Below are 22522 nucleotides of genomic sequence, written 5' to 3' on the forward strand. Positions count from 1 at the left end.
TCCTTTTGCAGCCTTCCCACTTGCTCATCACTACCTTCCTTCCACTTATCTTTATGTTATCTGCAAACTTAGCAACAATGCCCTCAGTTACTTTGTCCAGATTGTTAATGTATAATGTGAATGGTCCCAACACTGACCCCTGCAGAACTCCACTAGTGACTGGCTGCCATCATGAAAAAGACCCCTTTATCCATTCTTTCTGCCTTCTGCCAGACAGCCAAACCTCTATTCAAGCCAGTACCTTGCCCCTAACACCATGGGCTCTTATCCTATTCAACAGTCTCCTGTGTGGCACCTTGTCAAAGGCCTTCTGGAAATCCAAATAGATCACATCCAATGCCTCTTCTTTGTCTAATCATTCAATGATGCTATGATCATTGGAAATAGCACGCAACATGGTTTGTATTTGGCTGGGAGTTAGGGATAAAGGTAATTCACTCTATTTGGCAAGCTGTAACAACTGATATTCTTCATCTGTACATTTGTACTGGGGCATTAGCTTGTCACATATACACTAATGACTTAGATACAGAAATACAGATTTGTTTATCCAAGTTTGCATATGACCTAGTGTTAAGAGATAAATATGTGTGGATGGGAACAAGGAGTTTAAAAGGGACTAAGCAGTCCAAGTTACTGGACAGTACTATGGCAGACAGTTGACGTATGAAACTGTAAAGTCATCTACTGTGAATCTAGGGAAGATGTATTAGAATATTTTCTAAATATTGAAGTCTTTATATAGAAATAACGAGCAATGAAGGGAAAGGAATTAAGTATCCATGCATACAGGTGCAAAAAGTAATAGTTCAGAGATATGGATAGGTTTAAAGCTTATCCTATCTTTGGATCAAAATCCAGACTCAACTGTCTTGTTATTCTCAACTGTGGAGAGGAATAATCATCTAGAATGATTAAAGTTTTCTTAGAAAAGATATTAGGATTTAGACCAACTGACAGACAGATATAACTTGGCTTACAAGCACTGAATCAGTTGCTTACCAGGTTTCCGGGACTGTGGATGCCGAAGGCATGGTCCACCATTGCATTCTTCTAATTGTTTTATGTTTGGACCAACAAGCAGTATTTTATTTATATTAGCTAATCCCAATACCTAAAATATTGTAAAGAACAAATTTGTTAGTCACTGCTAAAGAAGACCTCTTCACAGAAATTCTAAACTGAATTATATACTTTACAAATAGAAAAAAATAATTTGCACTTCTTTCAACTTTGACCAGACATGTTTTGAGATTGAATACATTGAACAGTGATCCAACATAACCGAAGTGGTTACAAAAACAAATTTTACTGCTGGTGATTCATTCATATGGTTGTCCACAGGTGGACAGGTGGGTTTGTTGAATGAGTTACAGAAGGTTGCTTAAATGTATCTGTTCACTAGTTTTCACAAGTTTCTGCAACTCTTAGACAGTAACTTATTTTACTAGTAATAATGAAGTTCCAACACAGAGCAGGCGGGGTGGCTTCATGGGGCAGGTTAAGAGGTGGGAGCATGATGTTCTTCAGGTTGTCAAATTGACTACTGCTAACACAAGCAGCGTGTGTATCTTTGATGGATGAGGAACAAAGAGAATTTATGTGCTTGCAGGATAGAACTCACAATCAGAGAAAAAGATCAAGAATTGGAAGAGGGGTCATTCATTCTCATGTCAATGGAAGAAAAGGCTTCAGAGTTAATAAGGTATGGAGGGTGAGCAGGCAATTGCTTACGATGAGACAGATGTGGTGTCTGAGAAAGTGAGTGGCCCTTTGGATGGGCAGAATCGATCCCCTAACGAGCACAAAGTATAGTCTAGCACTGGTTATGTACAGCTCCAGATAATGAGTAATCAGAAGGATGTGCCCTTCATCACTCTTTTCTCTTTTGCAGGTTATGGACAAGAGTAGTTAGCTACAGAGCCTACAGGACAACCTTCCACTTGTAAGGAGAAGGAGGAAACCTCAGAGGATGCTGTTTCACATCATTTGCCACATCCTCCACCAGTACAGATACTCTCATGTTGGTGTGTAATTACATGCAAATAGTAATAGGATCATAATCTTTACTGAAGCAGCTGATGGAGACAGTGATGCCTGAAGTCATTCATACACAGAGAACTGTGGACGCCACACCAATATTCAACTTTGGGCTGAAAATGTGCTTCTTGCGGATTGGTTGTGATGTTACTGCTGCATTGTAAGGTATGTGAACATCTGAACGAATTCCACAGGCTTTGCATCCATGTGAGAATGATCCAATTGTGCATCCAGGCCACATGTGCGGCTATGTGTCCAGTACCTGTGTGGAATTCTGAACTAAGAAGGTGGTGATCCTCGTCAGAGAGCTACATCTTCCAAACTACCTAGCCGATGCCAGGAATGCATGTGGACTTGTGCGCCATCAGCCCTCCATGAATTTGGCTGGGTGAAAGAGGGTTGAGATGCCTGGATTCAGACCAAGTCCTTGAACACCTCAAGTGAACACAGAAGGACTAGTGTGCCCTGAAAGGGGACAGAATCAGCTGCCTGAAATATATGGGACTTCTCTCAGGATCCTGACGTGCTTGGTAGATCTCTGTCCCCCTGACAGTGACACTAATGCCTCAGGAGAAAATACGGTAGATATGCATACTGAACCTGTGCTGGAGAGCCCCAGTATGCCTGTGCTGTCATGGCCTCAGGCAACTACAGGACAAAAGCCAGGGAGCAGAAAGGTCTGCAGCCTGTCTCCACTTCAGCTGACAAAACACTGTGCAAGATCACCTCCAAGGATGTGAGAAGGTCCACTGAGCTGCATGTGAGTTTCACAAAATTATTTAATGAGTTCTGATATCCTGCACCACATAGTCAGTTGTACACTACTGGGCCATTAGCAGACTGATGGCTCCCACAACAATAGTGTGATGGGAAGGACCTCACTGAATGAAGTCAGTTCACTTTCCATGCTGCTGCCTCACGGCGATGGGTTCAGGGAGCTGGTAAGTGCATTCCAAGAAAGAGCAATGGAATTATTAAGAAGATTAATTTGCTTGAATATTCATAAGAATATTCATGAGAAGTGGGTCTGTAGTAGTAGGTCAACTGATTTCTTACAGTCCAGAGAAGACCTCACATTGCCCAAGGTTGTTCAACTTGTTGAAACTCATAAACAGAACAAACCCTTAGTCCAGGGAGACAGAGATCTTACCTAAGAGCACACGCTGAGACTGTCCAGTTTGTTAAACTGCAAGCCACAGAGGCCAATTAGAAATCAAAAGCAATGGAAAAAGGGCCCATAGTGGGGCCAGAAATATCCTCAACGGCAGGAAAACTGCCCAACAACTGCACAACAGTGTGCCAAATCTGTCACATAAAGAGTAATTTGTCTGTAACAGAACAAAACCATCCAAGCTGTGAGACAAACAGTAAAAATAAATCAGAATAACATACCCCTGTGCAAGAAATGGATGCTAATGAAGACCAAATGCATTTTTTTCTGACAGATGTCACAGATGCTCAAGATGACATCTGGTATTCTGACATTTCTGTTAATGGCAAGAACTTGTTTTAAATTAGATACCAGGGCCAGTGAGTCATTCTTTCCGATACTGTAGAGTGGCTCAAGCTTCCCCTTTTCAACACTCTGATGTCCAACCTCAAGGTACAGGAAGTATTTCAATAACTGTCAATTACAGCTGCATGCCACATTGTGCTGTAATGGACATGAGTTTGCAGAAATTCTGTGTATCAGTTCTAATCAACAGCATTCCTCACTGAAGAGAAGTTTGTCTTGTCTGTTTTCGGCAGCAGATGACTATGATCTACCCTTCTTTGATGACACTCCATCCCAAGAGAACAACAGATTAATATCTGGATGTTCCACTCCCTTTTTAGGACAGGCTCAATGCAGCAGAACATGAGCATGTCATACATGAAAGTGACCAGGCATAGGAGGCTAGGTTTGACTTACACTTGATCTTTGATCATAGAATCATAGATTCCCTACAGTGTGGAAGCAGACCATTCAGACCATAGAGTCCACACTGACCCTCCAAACAGCATTCCACCCAGATCCACCTCCCTACCCTATCCCTGTAACCCTGCAGTTCCCATGACTAACCCACCTAGCCTGCATATCCCTGGGCATGGGCAAATTAGCATCACCATCCACCTAACCTGAACATCTTGGTGTGCAGGGGGAGGAAATCATAGCACCCAAAGGAAACCCACTCAACCAAGGGGAGAATGTGCATACCACACAGACAGTCGCCAGGGCTGGAATCAAACTCGGGTCCCTGGCACTGTGAGGCAGCAGTGCTAATCACTGAGGCATGACAGAGTGCTCAAGAAAGAAGCTGTTGCCATTGCTGATGATTTGATGGAGGATCTAGTTCTGGATCTAGCCATACTCTTTGAGCGCATTTTAGAGATTAACAACTCTTGGACAGCCTCTGTCCATACAGTATCTGTTATCTGTTTTGACCAGCATCAGGCCTGCATTGACTACACTGATGCAACTGTGCCTTTGTCTCACAGTTCCATTGAGCAATCCACTGACAAACATTAGCAGTCACAGTTGGAAGCTTCACTCCTTTCATCTCAAGTGATACTGTAGCTCAATATCCTTCAGCAGCTAGAATGGCCTATGTGGCAGCAATCTTTCCCGATAATGTAGAGGTGCTCACTGTGGATATCCTTGCCACCATCCTGCCTGCCTGGTGCCTGAGTGTAGAGTGGAGTCTTCTGGCTCTTTTATTATGTCTACAAGTCAGTATACCTAGTAGTTTTCTCCAATGAGATACCACTGAATTCCCAAATTCTACAAGTTAGCTTGCAGAACCTTGTAGATAGTTATTTGAAAAGGTAGTCCTTATTTTTACCTGAAACCTTCTTTATCTTCAGCAACGTAAGCATATCAGTTTGTTTTAGGGTCTTGTTGTGCAGAGGAGATGCTGCGTTATCACATTGAGTCTTTGGAGTTCTTTGATTGATCACCTACAGTGCACCATCATTCCAATTTACCTTGATGTCCTTTGACTTCAAATAAGCCTACACCTCAGAATCCCAGAGAGATGCTTCATTGTGATGCTCTTTACTCCTCAGAGCTTTTACCTTAACTTTCAACTTGGAGTAGAGCACTAGTGCCCAACTTGGATAATACTCCTGCTTAGAAATTCACAGAAGACCCATCTGCTTCAGTTTTTAATAATGAAATGCCAGAAAAACTGAATTACTGGGATCTTCTACAATCTCCTACACTCCATAATCTAGAAACTATGTCCTTTCAATATACAACCTGAGATTCACGGGTGGCAGCCGTCACACCATCTATTGACCAGCCAATCCTTCATAAGGATTCAGCCTTGCTTTTGTCCACACCACTCCAAAGACAGTCTTGCCATTGTCAAGACAAGGAGAAACCCTTATGTGGGAACCAGAAGGTCTCTACAGCAGTCCCAAGCTCCTGAATGTGAACAAGTTATCCTAGTACCAATAGAAACATACATATTCACCCGAAGAGTCCCATGGAATGGCCCAACAGAGAGTCTTATTTTCTCTGACCAGTGTTCTTCTTTGTTTCCAGAGATGGAGTTCAGTTAATCTTCCATAATTATTCATATGAGACAGACAGCTGAAACGGTAGATGCTACATTTCCCAGATGTTGACGTTTCTCCCAGATGTTCAGAACAAAGCATGGACAACAAATTGAACAAAACACTTGGGGAAGATGCAGAACAATGAATTAGATTCTATAGTGCTAACGAATGGTATAAGTCATCAGCGCTGCATGCTGATGTGAAACAAACTTGGAAATACTGCCATTCCAGCATGGTTCCAGAAATGCTCTATTTATGTTTATACAGTAAATAGCTAATAAAGGTTCCTGTTCACTAGTATGAAAATAGGCCTGCCTCTCTTTACATCCCTAGCATCATCTCATAACTCTAGAGTATGCATCATCTACATTTGATGGCACCCTGCACCATCAGGAACGCTGTCACCCTGACAAAGCCCTGTCCACTTCTCTCCAGTACACAATATATTCTCCTCTCCTGGCATAAACAGTGTCACTTACCAATCTTATGCAGTAACAAATAGTGAACTAAACATGGCACTTGAACCAGCCTGGAGAACTCCAATGCAAAGGAATGACTGGAAGTTCACAAATATAAGCACTGTTGTCCTTGCCCTGCTTTGACCGTGCAGGTCTGACTGCAAAAGCTTGGAGAAATCCATAAATAACTCCTTCATAAAATGGAGATGACATCTAGAGTTCACAGAAGTGCTCCCAGAAGACTGGAGTGGACAAGGTCCCCTGCTGTGAGGGTCAACACAGTGTGGAGTAGAGGAACACAGCAGGTCAGACAGCATCACAGGAGTAGGAAAGTCGACGTTTCGGGTCGGGACCCTTCTTCAGAACTGCTGTGTTCCTCCAGCTCCACACTGTGTTGACTCTGACTCCAGCATCTGCAGTTGTTAGTATCTTCCTCCTGCTGTGAGGACTTTCCTGTCCTTCCTTCCTGTATGTTCAATCATTCTCTTTTGTGCAGCTTCTGTTCAATTTTCCTATCATGTTACAGGTCAACAAGGTTGGTAATTGCAGCACTCATATCTGGAAGCAAGTGTTATGTATAGAACCCAAAGCAAAAACAGTAATATTATGAATGACACATGCTAGTCTTACTCATTTTGTTTATTTCAAATAGCTCTAGTCCAACCAGTATGTTTGATTCAAAATATTACTGTTTTTTTTAACCTCTTCGGCCAGAATCAAGCCTTTGTCCACTTATGGTATCACTCCTAGTTGACTTCCTCAACTTAAAACAACACTGGAAACCACCAAGCACCACTACAGACACAGAGAGAGATAGTAGAACTTAATTAACAACTAGCCTGAGAGTGCATTAGGATCCCTTTAAATAGCATTGATGGGTTACATCTACCATTGAACATATGCTTAATTATATGTTCAAGCAAGGGTAGTAAATGAATTTTGAGATTGAAACCAGTAGCACTATTGTCCAGTTTGATGCACTGACTGACACCATGATCTTGTATACTTTGTAATCAATCTGGTCAGAGATGTTATGATAGGTCTCTGAAGCCAATGGGACACGAACCTGGGTCTTCTGGCCCAGAGGTATGGATATTACCACCGCACCATAACAGGCCTCCCTTATGTACTTTGTAAATTTTCTTTATTAGCCTATTTTTCCTAATCAACCTGTTCAAAGATATTATCACACAACTTTGGAGACTTGAACCCAGGCCTCCCACTCCAGGGGTAGGGACCCTATCACTGTGCCACAAGGAGGCCCCTTGTATACTTTGTATAATAATGGCAAACACATGTACTGCCTGTACCTTGAACTTATTAAGTGAGTCACACTTGAGTCTGCATTCACAGTGTGGACAACAATGCAGAGCCATAAATGGCAGCCAAACAATAGATACTATAAGGTTGAATTTTGCACCCAAAGTGTCTTAGTCAGTAATAGTAATTGTTACAAAATTAGAATGATCAGAAGTGTCCAGATTGTGCTACTCCTTGTCACTCAGTGATTCATATATGATAGTGAAGCACTAAAATTAATTCTTCTTATGCACTTCCAAATATACTATATAAGCACTGGTATTTTTATAACTCATTTATCAACTATTTGAAGATGGATTTCATACCTGGTGTGTAGTTTTTGAAATATAACAGGGAGCATCATATTGTCGCTGCGACTGTACATCCTCAGCACTTCCATAAACAAGAAATGCATCCTCTACTGTCCCATCATAAAGATCAAATCTGTTGTTCTTTTCTATATCCACCACATAGGAGCGAGCCAGATAAGCACAGATGCTGTTATATGACCAGCCCTAGAATAAAATTAGCCATTGGTTTCAGGAAGAAATACATTAATAATTTTGTACAGTTTTCATTACTTTTCAAATGAAAGCATCTTACATTTAAAGAAGAACCAACAGTGGAGAATTTCAAGCTGTCAATAGGCAAATGACAAAATAAATATTGAAACATAGGAAGATTTATAGCACAGAAGGAAAGCATTCAGCTCATGCCAGAAGATAAAGTTTAACCCCACGTTTCATCTCTTGGTCCGTAGCCCTGTACATTATGACATCTCAAATGTATATCCAATTTTTAAAAAAAGTACAATTAGGGGTTTTGCCTGTACCAGACCTCAACATGTTCCAGGTGAAAAAAGTTATACTTCAACCTTCCCTCTAAATTGTTTGATGGTTTTGTTATTAAAATGGCACATGTTTTCTACTTATGCAGTATACAAGATTCATGATAAGGGAATGCAGAATGAGGGAGCATAATCTTAAAATGAGCACTGGGCTATTTAAGTGAGAAATCAGGCAGCACTTTTCACACAAAGGGGAGTAGATATCAAGAATTCTCTCCCTAACACTGACAGCAAATAACTTTTAAATACAAATTAACAAAAACTAAAGAGGGAAAAATTCTCAGGAGACAGTTTGTAAAAGAGTGCAACAGGAAGTAATTCTGTGGATTAGTATTAGCAGCATTATCTAAAACCTGTGGCTGCAGCTACACAGAAAAATTCAATTTTTCTAACATAATGGGCAAAATAGGATCCTGTATCGTTGGCGCTTACTTGTATTGTAGTACATAAAGTATAATTATCATGAGATTTTACAATTTTTATCATTAATTCCTTTACTTGCTTATGGATGCCCATAATGTTTATTTTGCACTTTTTAGCACCATACCTCCTTAGGTAGGTGAATGACTGGGACAATCTGCCACCAGTTCTGGTACATGCAGTCAGTCTTGGATTCAACTCAGGACATCAGTTACACACAGCAAACTTTATACAGTAATAATGGACAGTAATCATAGATAATAATGAAATAGTGGATGATATTAACAAACAAGATATCCATGTAAAAGCTGTAAGTCAGGAGGTGGAAGCGAGAGAAGAACTTAATGAGATTCCAATCGTTACGGAAGCATTACTAAGCAAACTGATGGAGCTGCAGGCTTACAAGGCTCCAGATCGAGATGGACTTCATCCTAGAGTCTGAAAAGAAGTTGCTAATGAGATGTTTCAAGAGGAGACTGAACTGATTGATACTTTGAAATGAGTGAGTTGTCTTATGAGGATAGATTGGACAGCCTGGGCTGGTTTCCATTTGAATTTAGAATAATAAGTGGTGATTTAATTAAGTGGAAATGCTGAATGGTCTTGATAAGGTGGATGTTGAAAGGATATTTCCTCTAATGGATGAGACCAGATTTAGGAGGCATTGTTTTAAAATTAGCAGTCACCCTCTTAGCACAGAAATTAGGAGAATATTTTTCTCTCAGAAGATTGTGCTACTTTGGAACTCTGCCTCAGAAAGTATTGAAAATGGGGTCATTGAATATTTTAAGGCACATAGACTTTTGTTGGGCAAGGGAATCAAAGGTTATCAAGGACAGATAGAAATGTAGAGTTTGGAACACAACAGATCAGCCACAATCCTATTGAATGGCAGAGCAGATTGAGGGGCTGTAATACCCATGTCTGCTCCTATTTTGTATGTTCAATTGTAAAGGTTCTCCTAGCAGAAGGCATTGACCTACTCTTTGCAATTCTCCTGAATACTTAGACTATTGTTATAAAGGGTTTGAGCTATTATGTTGTGTAGTAACATTGCAATAATTTCCAGCAAGAGTAGACCTTCAAATCCAGGTATTCCACGAGTCTACAATATTCCCATTACGGATCACTAATAATTTTGAGTCTTGTTAGTTGACAAGAATTTGTTCATTCCTTCTTGAAACTGTTCCTTGTAAGTGATGTCTTGGGTTAAACTTTACTGGTTCCCAGTTGATGAGTATAGAAGTAGAAGGAAAACAGCAGGGAACTGGATCATGATGGCTTCCTGTTGAACATGCTGCTGGGGAAGTAGCCCAGAGGCATAGAGGAGGCTGGCTGCAATGTAGATTGGCAGTAGAAAATTTCCAAAGTTAATTAACAAGGCTCCAGGCCCAATTAAGAAGCCACAAGTACAAAACGCTGCCCTGAGGCCCCAACAATCTCTTCAAAGAGTTTCACCTTTGTCCTGCAATTCCTACACATTCAGCCCTTTAAATTTTAGATTTCAAATATCCATTGTTTGGGCGCATCTCCATTTTGAGATATTGACCTGCCTCGGCACTACCCACTTCTCCTGTTGAGGATTCAGAGCCAATAGCTTCCAATTAGGCTGGCAGATTGGAAGTTTGCATGCTGTTTATAATTGTTTGTAATGGACCTGTAGTCTGTGGTAAAATTGTTAAGTAATTTCTCACACTTAAAATTCTGGACTTCTAGAAAGCCAGATGGGTTAAAAGTGAATTTCAATTATTTTTTTCCTTTTGAAACAGCTAATGACTAATATTGCAAATATTTTAGAAAATTTCCTTATGATACTTTACTTCAACTTGGTTCAGTTGATAGCACGTTATTCTTTAAGCCAGTGGGTCATGGGTTCAATTTCATCTCCAGGACTTGAGCACTTAAGTGAAACTGACTGCATGTTAGTACGTTTTGTAGATGCATTATCCTTTGATTGGAAAGTTGAGGTAATCTTATTTTGTTGATTCAAATTGAGTAGCAAGTTCCTTTGATGTCCGAGACAGCACTTTTTTCCCCAAACAAAAGTGAAATAGATTACCTATTCACCTCATACATACTTGTGATCTTGCTGTGCATAAAATTAATGTGTATAATTCAATCATTTATAAATTTCTTTGAAACATTATAGATAGAAGTATTCTTTTTCTTGTTCAACCAAGTTTACTGTCTTGGTCCAGATTCATATGAGAACAGGAGAGCTAATTTCACGGAATCACGACAGTGTGGAAACAGGCCGTTCATCCCTCCAAAGAGCATCCCACCCAGCCCCTTACCCCTGCATTTCCCCATGTCTAACCCACCCAACCTAAACATCCCTGAACACTATGAACAATTTTGCATGGCCAATTAACCTACCCTGCACATCTTTGGACTGTGGGAGGAAACCGGAACACCTGGAGGAAACCCACGCAGACACGGGAGAATGAGCAAACTCCGCACAGACAGTTGCCTGAGGGTGGAATCGAACTCAGGTCCCTGGTGCTGTGAGGCAGCAGTGCTAACCACTGAGCCACTGTAGCGTAAATTTAGTTTTCATAAAAGTGAATTCAGTAATCCTGCACTTTGTGTGGGCTGTCATACACGTAAGTCAGCCAGGTTGGAGAACTAATACTAATATCAATGTTCTATCTCTGTCATTTTCCCTTTAAGAGAAGTTCCTTGCCTAAGATGCAGGATCTGAAAATTTATTCTGTAATACAAGCGACAAGGACATAATTACCTGATATGATATATCTTCCATCATGATTGTAATCGCAATGCGAATCCCTAGTGCTAGCCAGATTTTATACTCAAGAGAAGGAAATTCAGAAAAGACGTCAAAAGCTTCAAAGAGGTCATCAATTGAGATGTAACAAGTCTGGAAAGGGAAAAAACAATGACATAACATGACCAAAATGGTGGAATGAAGAAAAATGATCTGTTATTTTTCTGAGAACTTGGTCTACTGTTAGAACAAAGTAAATGGTATATAATCTTGACTGTCAACTTCATTGTTTTCTTTTCAATTTTGTGTGGAATAATAAATCAAAGGGACAAAGACCACTGAAAACCAGGATCTTTAATTCCAAGACTTGAATACTACAGACTGCATGGATTCTAGTCTATACCAATTTTATTTCCGTCTGTTTTTCCTTTTTGAAAGTACCTGCTTTACTCAAGAACACGGCAAAGTTGCAAGAAGAAATACTCTGCACTGACTACAGTAAAATCATAAAACATTTTTTAAATAGGTGTATACAATGGACTATGTAAAAGTATCTATATGACACATTACTGTTCACCAATTTCAGAGTTTACATGACAACAATGGGAATGCTGTTAGAGATGGGCTGTTAGTTTGATGGATGTTAATACTGGGGGTCCTGATTTACAAATGTCTGATTTAGAATGTTTGTACTTATGAATGAGATCCAATATTAATATTAATTTTGAAGATCTGACATGCAAACTGCAGTAGAACCTGACCACAGACAGTATGAGGTAAGCAGAAGCAGGGTCAGCCGAACATTTTTTCCTTCGGCTGCACTTTTTATGGCGTTCCACTGTAGGGTAACAGAACTCAGGGAGCGAGAGTGCAGAAGTCTCAGCCTGTGCAACTGTCGAATAGGTTTGAGGTTTCTCAGCCTGTTTAGATGAGAGTGACGGATGCAGGATGGATGACCTAACTAACGTGGCACTGTGCCACAAAAATCCATTCAAACGGGGCAAGCAAAAAGGAATGTGGTGGTAGTAGGGGACAACATAATGATGAAGATTGATGTTGTTCTTTGCAATAAAGAGTGTGAGTCCAGTGCTGTCTGCCCAGTTCCAGAGTTGAGATATCTGCTCTTGTTTGGAGGACAACTTGCAAAGTGAGGGGGTGGAAATTTGTCAAGGTCCGCATCGGTACAAACAACTTAAAACAAGGAGGGAGGCTTTTCTGAGAGAGTATGAGAAGAAAATTGCTAAATTAAAAGACTGGACCTCAAAGACAATAACCTCTGGATTATTACCTGAGTCATATGCAAATTAGCATAGAATGAATAAGATTAGAGAGATGAATGCTTGGCTCAAAGACTGCTGTGGGAGAAGTGTATTCTGATTTCTTAGGCACTGGAAACTTACAGGGAAAGTGGGGTCTATGCTTCTACGCTGTTGATACAATCTGTACTTTAACTGTGCTGGGACTGGTGTTTGTACATAAGCATAAACAGGGAAACAAATAGGGCTTTAAGTTATTAAGGAGACTCAGGGATCAAGCTTGGGTAAAGGTTGCAAATCAAGGGATAGAGTCAAGACAGGGGAGCAAAATAGTGATATGGGAAATGAAGGTCAGAGAGAGAAAAAAAGGAACTAAGAATACACCAACAGTCAAGTCTATACATTACAAAGCAAAACAACAAAGTATCTGAATGTGTAGAACATTTGAAACAAAAGTAAACAAATTGAAAGCCCACACTGAAGTACATAAATATGATTGGTTTGGGTCCTGATTGCTGAAGGTTAGATAAAATTCAAGAATTGGAAGCTAAGTAAAAGTGGAGGGGTAGCACTGTTGTTCAAAAATAGCATTGATGCAATAGTTAGACATGACCTTGGTTTGGGTGAAGATGAGGAATAGTAAGGGAAAGAAGTAACTAGTGGGAGTGGTCGACAGGCCCCCTGACAGTAACCACGATAGAAGACAAAGTACAAAAGAAACATATTGGAATTTTTGGTGCTCATGATATAAATATCACGGGTGAATGTAATGTCCATATATCCGAACACTGGAAAAATCAGGTTGGTAACCCTGGATGAGAAGTTCATATAATGCTTTTGCAACTTTTGTTTTAAGAGCAGGATGTTCCAGAAAAAAGACAGCGGATTACATTAAGCTTGGTATTGTGCAATGAGGCAGGTTAACTAAAAGCTCAGAGTGAATGTATTTCTGGATAGTAGCGCCCACAAGAAGATTGAATTTTACATCCAGTTTGAAAGGGAGAAAAGTCAGCCTAAGATTAGTATTTTAAAGTTAAATAGGGGTAAACAAGCTGAGCTACCTCACGTCAACTGGGATACTGGAACAGGAGTAGGCCATTCAGCTTCGTGTGTCTGCATCACCATTCAATATGAATTTGGGTGATCGACACTTCAACGTCTTTTAGCCACCCCATAACTTTCCATGCCTCAGAAACCTATCAGTCTCTAAAATACCTCATAACTATAAATCTTAAACATAACCAAAGTCTGAGTTTTCACAGCCCCTTATGGTAGAGAATTCCAACGATTCACAATTCTCTGAGTAAAACTATTCCTCCTCATCTTAGACCCAAATGTCATCTCTTTATTTTTGAGTCCCTTGATTCCTCCACCACCACCTCCCTCCCCAGCCAGGAGAAAGATCCTGCCTGCATTTACCCTGTCTATTCATTTCAGTATTTTGTAATTTTCAATGATATAACCTCTCATGACGTAAAAACAGCAGGGTTGTTGTGGTGAGAGATTTTAACTTCCTCTATATTGAATAGGACTCACTCTGTGTTAGGGGCTTGGATGGAGCAGAATTTGTAAGGACCATTCAGGAGGGATTCTTGACACAACAAGTAAACAATCCAACCAGGTAAGGGGTTATACTGGACCTGGTTTTGGGAAATGAGCCCGGCCAGTTGAGTGAAGTTTCAGTGGGGATGCATTTCGGGAGTAGTGACCATTATACTGTGAGTTTTAAGATACTCATGGATAGGGATAACAGCAGTCCTCAGGTGAAGGTGTTAAACTGGGGGGAAGGTGAATATTACAAAGTTAGGTAGAGTATTCATAAACTGTAAGGCAGGAAGTTAGAATTTGTTTGTAAAAATGATCGTGGGGAAAAGAGCGCTGTGGTCACTTTAAGAGCTTGTGCTTTGTCTGTGCTTGGAAGTTTATAAATGCAGGTGCACTGAAGTGTGCCCAAATGGAACCATTTTATCTAGAACAGCCAAACAGCATCTTTTCCAAGACAACAAGTTTGAATTTGGCCAATTGATTTAAGTGAAACGCATAGATACAAAAAGCCAAATAAATTTAAATCTGATGGTGTTGACAGCCTGAAACCAACCATATTATAAGAATTTGATTATGTCATTACGGGTATATAAGACGAGGGCATTTGGAAAATCAGGGAGAGCCAACTGCCATTTGAAAGACAGAGACAGCTGCCACCTATCAGAGTTGGCACCACTCAGCCCTTAGCGAAAGCCCATCTAATTAATCAAAGGTACTACAGTATATTAGCTCAAAGTCCTCATTGAAGAAATTAAAGAGATAAAACATTCCTGACAGCAGAATTAACAAGAGAAAGGTGTTTGTGAGGAGGCCAGAGACGACAAAATATTCCAGACGACAGTCTGTGCGAACTTGGAGAGATTAAGTTATAATTTATTGCTTCTTATTAATTAGTAGGACTTGTCTTTATTTAAACAGCATTCCAGTAGAATTTAGACCAGTTAGGGAGTAGTTAGTAGTCTACGAGGAAATTGTCAGTTTGACAGTAATTTTGTTAATTTGTTCATTGTTGGGTTAAATAAATAAATTGTTTCTTGTTACTTGTAAAGTCGAGATCAGGGATTTTCTTTTTGTTAAAACACTCTCTTCATAGATTGCAAGTGGAAAGACGAGCTTCTCTGGGTGTTTTGGGGGTAATTATTAGGGGGGAATCCCTACTCCTGTCATAACAGATTGGGGCTCGTGTTTTAGTTTAATTATCAGAGGGGTTGGCCGTTTCCGTCCATAACAGATTCCTCTGTAACAGAGTTTGGGGGCTAGTCTGAGATTTGGCTGGTCAAGTTCGCGATCTGGACTGATTTGGATAGATTTAAAAAGTTGGCGATTAGTGTACTAGATCTTTAATTAAAACCTAGGTGAGAAAAATCTGTTTAATATCAGTTCCGTGTGGTAGGTTAAATTAAAAGTGAGGGAAACGGCTCTTAACATTGCTAAAAAGGTTCTGGGATTTGAAGATGCTTCACAAATTTGCCAAGAAAGTTTAGAAAGACAGAGGAAGGATATATTTTTAGAATTAACAAGCAGGTTAGAATTGGGTTTAACCAGGGACAAGAGGAAAACTGAAATTGTAATAGAGTTGGTCAAGTATTTAGGTATACCAGAGAAACAGGCAAGTGCAATGGAGTTAGAAAAACTTAGATTGCAAATGAAACAACTGGAGTTGGAGAATGAAAGGAAGGCGACAGTTTAAATTATGGTTACAAGCAGAAGAAAGGGAAAGAATATTCAAGTTGGAAAAGATGAAATTGGAACGTGAAGTAAAAAGACTTCAAATGACAGAAGGAAAAGTACAAGATAGAAGCGAGGATGAGCAAACTCACAGTTGCCAACAGCCTAGTAGGAATACATACAAATATGTCACAACGTTACCAAAATTCAATCAGACATTTGTAGAAGCCTTTCTCATTTCCTTCGAGAAATTGGCTAAACAGATGAACTGGCCAGAGGATATGTGGATATAGTTAATTCAGACTAAGTTGGTAGGCAGGGCTAGAGAGCAGTGCGGTCAGATGAGGTGTCAAAAGAATACAAAGAAATAAAACAGGCTATTTTGAGCTCCTACGAATTGGTACCAGAAATATATACATAACGGCTCAGAAACATACAGAAGGACCCAGGTCAGAGTTATGTTGAGTTTGAAAGAATTAAACTAGCAACTTCGATACATGGGTGAGAGCATTACAGATAGAAAAGACATTTGAGGATCATAGAGAGATTATTCTGCTGGAGGAGTTTAAAAACTCACTTCTAGAGATGACAAGAACTCATATAGAAGAATAGAAAGTTACCAAAGTAAGAAGAGCTGCAAAGATGGCGGATGAATATGTATTAGTCCATAATTGAAATTTAGCTTCCGATAGCAATTCCGATAGCGATCGCCAACTTTTTAAATCTATCCAAATCAGTCCAGATTGCGAACTTGACCAGCTAAATCTCAGACTAGCCCCCAAACTCTGTTACAGAGGAATCTGTTATGGACGGAAACGGCCAACCCTTCTGACAATTAAACTAAAACGCGAGCCCCAATCTGTTATGACAGGAGGAATAGAAATTGGGAAAAAGGGAGATCCTTCAATGAAAAACAAAAAGTAGATCACATTGGGAACACATTACCACAGGGGAAAGAAGAAACCCAAGTGGGTGAAAAGGAGGCAAGAGACCTCAGGTGTTTTAACTGTAATAAAATGGACACACAAAGTCACAGTGCTGGTGATTTAAGAAAGGCACTAGGAAAAAGGATGGGATAAAAGATGCTAAACCAGTGGGATTGGTTGAGGTTGTGAAGGAAATCCCAAAAGGAGTTGAGGAGCTGCAGGAGAGTGCGCAGCCTAGTGACGGGCTGGATAGTGAGACAGTGCCCAATCTCTACAAAGACCTAACCTCTGTGGGTAAGGTTTACTTAGTAAGAACAGGGGGAGAAGGCAAAGGAATTATAATATTGAGAGATACTGGAGCTAATCAGTCTGAATAGTAAGAGATCAAAGTATTTGCATTCCTTCTGAATTGGGGATTGGCCAGTGGGATGGGAGGGGCGGATATTTTTCTTTTCCAATCCCCACCACTCCCTCCCTGCACTCACCGATCAGCATCCCACCTACCTTCCCCAGTCCCACCCCTCCTCTCTATTTATTTCAGAGCTCCCTTCCCCCTTCCCATTTCTGAAGAAGGGTCCCGACCCGAAACATGAACTTCCCTGCTCATCTGATGACGCCTGGTCTGCTGTGTTCCTCCAGCTCCATACTGTGTTATCCCATTTATACTGTTTGTCATTAGAGATGCCCCAAATGAATCGACTCAGTTTACTCCACGTAAGTTGATATTTGGACACAAAGTAAGAGGGTCTTTAAAATTAATTAAGGAAAAGTTGATAGGTCTGAAGTCAGAGATCTCAGAACTGGCTCATGTATCTGAGGTGAGAGAAAGATTAAACAGTCGGTGAATTAGATAGACAACATCTGAAGCATCAACAGCATCTAATGAAGCAAGAGGCAGATAAGAAATTTAAAATTTGGATGTTTGCCCACAGGGATAAAGTATTGGTGCTGTTACCAGTGGTAGGAGACCCCTTCAAAGCAAGGTATAGTGGTCCTTATCAGATTGACAAGAAGTTGAGTCAGGTGAATTATCTGGAAAGATGCCAGATAGAAAGAAGCTTTATCGGGTGTGTCATGTGAATATGTTGAAACCCTACTATGACAGGGACAGGGAACCAGACAAACAGATCAGATTGAGGAATCAGAATTCAAATCATTTGATTTTTATGTGCCTCAAAGTAAGTTAAATAATGAGGAAGTTCTTAGAGAATGGGATAGGATAGTGAGCTATCTGTCTCAGGAACAGGGGTGAACTGAAAGGCTTGTTGCAGAAATATGAGGACATATGTAGGAATAGAATGGGGAGGACTAGTACTATAATGCATGAGGTTGAAGTAGGGACCTGAAGAAGCCCTTGAAGTATATAAGGAAAGTAGGAAATAACTTAAGCAAGGAATTAGAAGGGCTAAAAAGAGTCATGAAAAATTGTCAGCAAACAGGAATAAGGAGAATTCCAAGACTTATATAAAAAGCAAATCGGTAGCCCGGGAAAGGGTTGTCACACTCAAGGACAAAGGAGAGAATCTATGTGTGCAGTCAGAAGAGGTAGGTGAGGTCCTAAATGAATACTTTGCATTGGTATTCACCAAAGAGAAGGAATTGGTGGAGAACGATCTCAGGGAAGAGAGTGTCAAGTTTCTCAGCCAAGTTGTATTAAAAAGAGTGTCGTGCGTCTTAAAAAGTAGTAAAGTAGGTAAGTACCCCCGGGTCTTGATGGGATCTATCCCAGAATATTGAGGGAGGCAAGAGAACAAATTGCTGGAACATTGACAGACATCTTTGTATCCTCTTTGGCCAGAGGTGAGGTCCCAGAGGACTAGAGAATAGCCAAAGTTGTCCAATTGTTTAAGAAGGGTAGCAGGGATAATCCTGGAAATTACAGGCTTGTGAGTCTCACATTGGTGTTAAGGAAGTTATTGGAATAGATTCTCAGGCATCTATATGCATTTAGAAGAAAATGCACTTATTAGCGATAAACAGCATGGTTTCGTGCAGGGCAGGTTGATTGAGTTTTTTGAGGAGGTAACGAAGATGATTGATGACGGAAAAGTGGTTGATGTTGTCTACATGGACTTCAGTAAAGCCTTTGGCAAGGTCCCTCATGGCAGACTGGTACAAAAGGTGAACTCACACGGTATCAGCGGTGAGCTAGCAAGATGGATACAGAACTGGCATAGTCACAGGAGGCAAAGGGTGGCGGTGGAAGGATGCTTTTCTGAATGGAGGGCTGTGAGTAGTGGTGTTCCACAGGGATCATTGCTGTGACCTCTCCTGTCTGTGATCGACATAAATGATTTGGAGGAAAATGTAGCTGGTCTAATTAGTAAGTTTGTGGGTGATACAAAGATTGGTGGAGTTGCAGATTGTGAGGAGGACTGTCAGAGGATATGGCAGAATATAGAGTTGGAGGCATGGGCAGAAAAATGGCAGGTGGAGTTTAATCCGGACAAATGTAAGGTGATGCATTTTCGAAGGTCAAGTACAGGCGGAAATTATACAGTGAATGGCAGAACCCTTAGCATTATTGATTTGCAGAGGGATCTGGGTTTGCAGGTCGACAGATCACTGAAGGTGGCAGCGCAAGTAGATAAGGTAGTTAAAAAGGCTTACAGCATGCTTGCCTTCATTGGAAGGGGCACTGAGTATAAGGATAGACAAGTTATGCTGCAGCTTTACAGAACTTTATGGGGCCACACTTGGAATATTGCTTACAGTTCTGGTACCACACCACCAGGAAGATGTGGATGTTTTGGAGATGGTACAGAAAAGGTCTAACAAGATGTTGCCTGGTATCGAGGATTTTAGCTATGAAGAAAGGTTGGCTGGACTGGGTTTGTTTTCACTGGAATGTGGGAGGTTGAGTGGCGACCTAATAGAAGTTTATAAGAATGTGAATGGCATGGAGAAAGTGGAAAGTATGAGGCTTTTTCCCAGGGTGGAGGGGTCAATTACTAGGAGATACAGATTCAATGTGTGAAGGGGGAAGATTAAAAGAGATGTGTGAGGCAAGTTTTTCACACAATGGGTGTTGTCAGAAGAGGTAGTAGAAGCAGACACAATAGCAGCATTCAAGAAGCACCTGAACGAATACATGAATCAGAACGGAATAGAGGGATACGGATCCTGTGAGTGAAGACAGTTTTAGTATGGAAGGGCAAAATGTGGCAGTGCAGGCTTGGAGGGCCGAAGAGCCTGTTCCTGTGCTGTATTACTTTTTGTTCTTGTTCTTATTCTCTCATTCTTCGAACCTTTGGAAAATACAGGCCCAGTTTGTCAAATCTTTCTTCAGAGTACAGTCCTGCCATCCTGGGAACAAGTTTGGTAATCCTTTATTGTACTCTGTCTATAGCAATAATGTCAGGCTAGGAGATTGGTCAGCAAAAAAGCAGTAAGATTTAAGGAGATTTTTCAGAATAAATATATTCCTACTGGCAGGAAATATTCTGAGGGGACGACCCAGCATGTGTGGTCAGTTAAAGAAAGCATCATACATATAGATTGGAGTATAGAAGCTCTTTCATGGTCCTGACAAGGTGAGTGTAAAATGATGGGCTGAATCTTACCAGAAATTGGCTAAGTGACAATTCCATTGAATTTCACGGTATCCCTCTGTAAGCCTTAGTGAGTTTTCTCATGCTCGCTTCCCAAATTCATCTCATTACCTAAATACCATATTCCCTATGATGCTCCACTAGTTATATTCTCCCACTCACTTCAGGCAGAAGTACTGGCCACTGCCAGAACCTTCAGAAATTCCTGGTGCTGACACCATTTTTAAAATCCAGCCATGCATCCAGTCATGTTCTGGCAGTCTGCATTGCCCTGCACAGTTTGTTTTAGTTGTCACAGACATGCAGTGCAGAGAGTTCTTGGCAACCTGCTTTGCTGACAGGGACTCAGAAGTTCTGCTAGAGGGGCACCACATGTGGTCACTGCCTATGGAGCATTTCTCGTTGGCGACTATTGGAGGTTGGAGGAGCAAGTGGTGACTATAGTCACCAGGTCACTGTTCTGACTTTTACGTTTGGAACTATAGCCATCTAGTTTATATCCAACAAGTGGGAGAATGGCAACAATGAGGGGAGATGATATTATGATGAAAATGTTAATACATGCAAATAGGCCTCTCATGCTCACTGGTGAGAATCCCATGTCGCTGCTCAACATTTGGTTGGAAAATAGGACATCTTGCTCTCAATGGAAGGAAGCTCCTCATTGCCGATCTGATGCAATTCTGACAACTTTATCACCCATGCCTGCATCGTTCAGTGTCTGGGAATATTCTGACCAACATTTCCTCTTGTAGGTGAGTCTAACATTTGCTAATACTTTGGTATCGCTTGCAACTTCGCATGCACACAATTCCAGAAACACTGTGTCATCACACAGAATTCTGATGATGTCACACATAAAGGAACTGCACATGCGCAGAAAAATAATGCACTATTGAAATGGAGTTCAGCAGGGGAAGTGAGGGAGAGAGAGTGGCAGTGAGAGTGGTGGGTGAATGAGGAAAATGGGCGAGGAAAGTGAGGACAGTAGTGGTGAGTGAGGATAATGGTTGTATGTAAAGATGGTAGAGGGAATGAGGATGGTGGGAGGGAAGAGTGAGGACAGTGGGAGGTGAGTGAGGATGGAGGGAGGGGGTGTGAAGATGATGAGGGAGGGAGCTGGTCAGAAGGGGTTAGAGAAGAGGGGTGGGGAGTAAGAGGGAGGAGGACTGGGGCAGGAGGGAAGTGGGGAGGCCCCCTCCTCTTCTCACTTTCCTCTCTCCCAGTCCTCCCCCTTCACAATCCCCCTCTTACCACCCCTGTCCCTCACCCCGCTCACAGCCAGGATCTACTCTGTTGACAGCCATACCAAGTTTAAAACCAAAGCAGCTTCAATGCACATGCAAATATTTAAGCTGTGAGTAGTGCACTTGGCTGTGGTGTCAATATACTGACTGCATTGTAATTTTCTCCCCTTTGAGGCATACGGTTACAGGTCCAGACTTTTGCCATTGAGGCAGGCAGCTCGATTTGGGACATTTACTGACAGGACAAATGTGCCTTGGTTTAAAGGGTCTTGTTATGAGCAATCATGACTCCAGCATGGTGATTTGGGAGACAGTCAGATTGACGGTCCCTGAAAGTAGATGTTAGACAGTAACAAGGTGGGTGAGTGCTAAGGTGGGCCAGTTAGAAAGCTTGCCTTTGATCTTTCAGACTTCATCCTGGTTATATTAAAAGCATTTTGTTCCTATTGCCATCACCCCCTCACACACTCTCTCTACCCCTATCCATCTCAATGCCTTAAGGGCTCCATGCCCATTTACTCAGGAAGCACACAACCAATCTGCCATACAGGCAATATAATAACAATGGCAATCATTGAAATTATGATAAAAGTAACACCCATTCGGAATTCTACTTGGAATAAAAACTGCTCTATAGCCCTTCAAAAGGTTCATTCAGAGAGGTCCATTAGAATCACTAAAAGTAGTTTTACCCACTTGACACCTCTTTATCTGATCTAGACAAACATACAGATATTGACAAAACTGATTGCAGAAAGAATATTTTTTATAAAAGATAGTTAAGGAAAGTAAACACTCCACTTTAGTTCGTACAAACATAACCCCTAGCTAATCTATTTGTCATTCTTGGAGCTTAGCCAAACATGCATAACAGAGAAAGACAGAACACCACATGTCTGGTCATCTGTTTGTACTGATACAGTTCCTATCTGGGTTCATTTCGTTGCCTATCCATAACTGTCCTTGTGAAGATAGTGCTGAGCTTCCTTCAGAGTGCTGT

The 22522-nt window shown here is 41.0% G+C and overlaps 1 protein-coding gene and 1 long non-coding RNA gene across 2 annotated transcripts in view; one reads left to right on the forward strand and one right to left on the reverse strand.

Annotated features, from left to right (window-relative positions):
* LOC109916184 (sodium/hydrogen exchanger 10-like) overlaps positions 1–22522 on the reverse strand; it is a 317378-nt gene that overhangs the window by 9627 nt on the left and 285229 nt on the right. The window contains exons 22-24 of the mRNA XM_048607303.1: positions 11345–11482; positions 7664–7852; positions 1003–1114 (exon numbers count right to left, since the gene is read on the reverse strand). Coding sequence (XP_048463260.1) covers positions 1003–1114; positions 7664–7852; positions 11345–11482 — 439 coding nt within the window. The remainder of the gene's footprint in view (positions 1–1002; positions 1115–7663; positions 7853–11344; positions 11483–22522) is intronic.
* Positions 1153–5886, forward strand: LOC125485246. Its single transcript, XR_007263985.1, has 3 exons — positions 1153–1705; positions 1895–2800; positions 5567–5886. It is a non-coding gene; the product is annotated as an uncharacterized LOC125485246 (long non-coding RNA).

The sequence above is a fragment of the Rhincodon typus genome, chromosome 17 (genome assembly GCF_021869965.1).
Source record: "Rhincodon typus isolate 14 chromosome 17, sRhiTyp1.1, whole genome shotgun sequence".
Classification (NCBI taxonomy): domain Eukaryota; kingdom Metazoa; phylum Chordata; class Chondrichthyes; order Orectolobiformes; family Rhincodontidae; genus Rhincodon; species Rhincodon typus.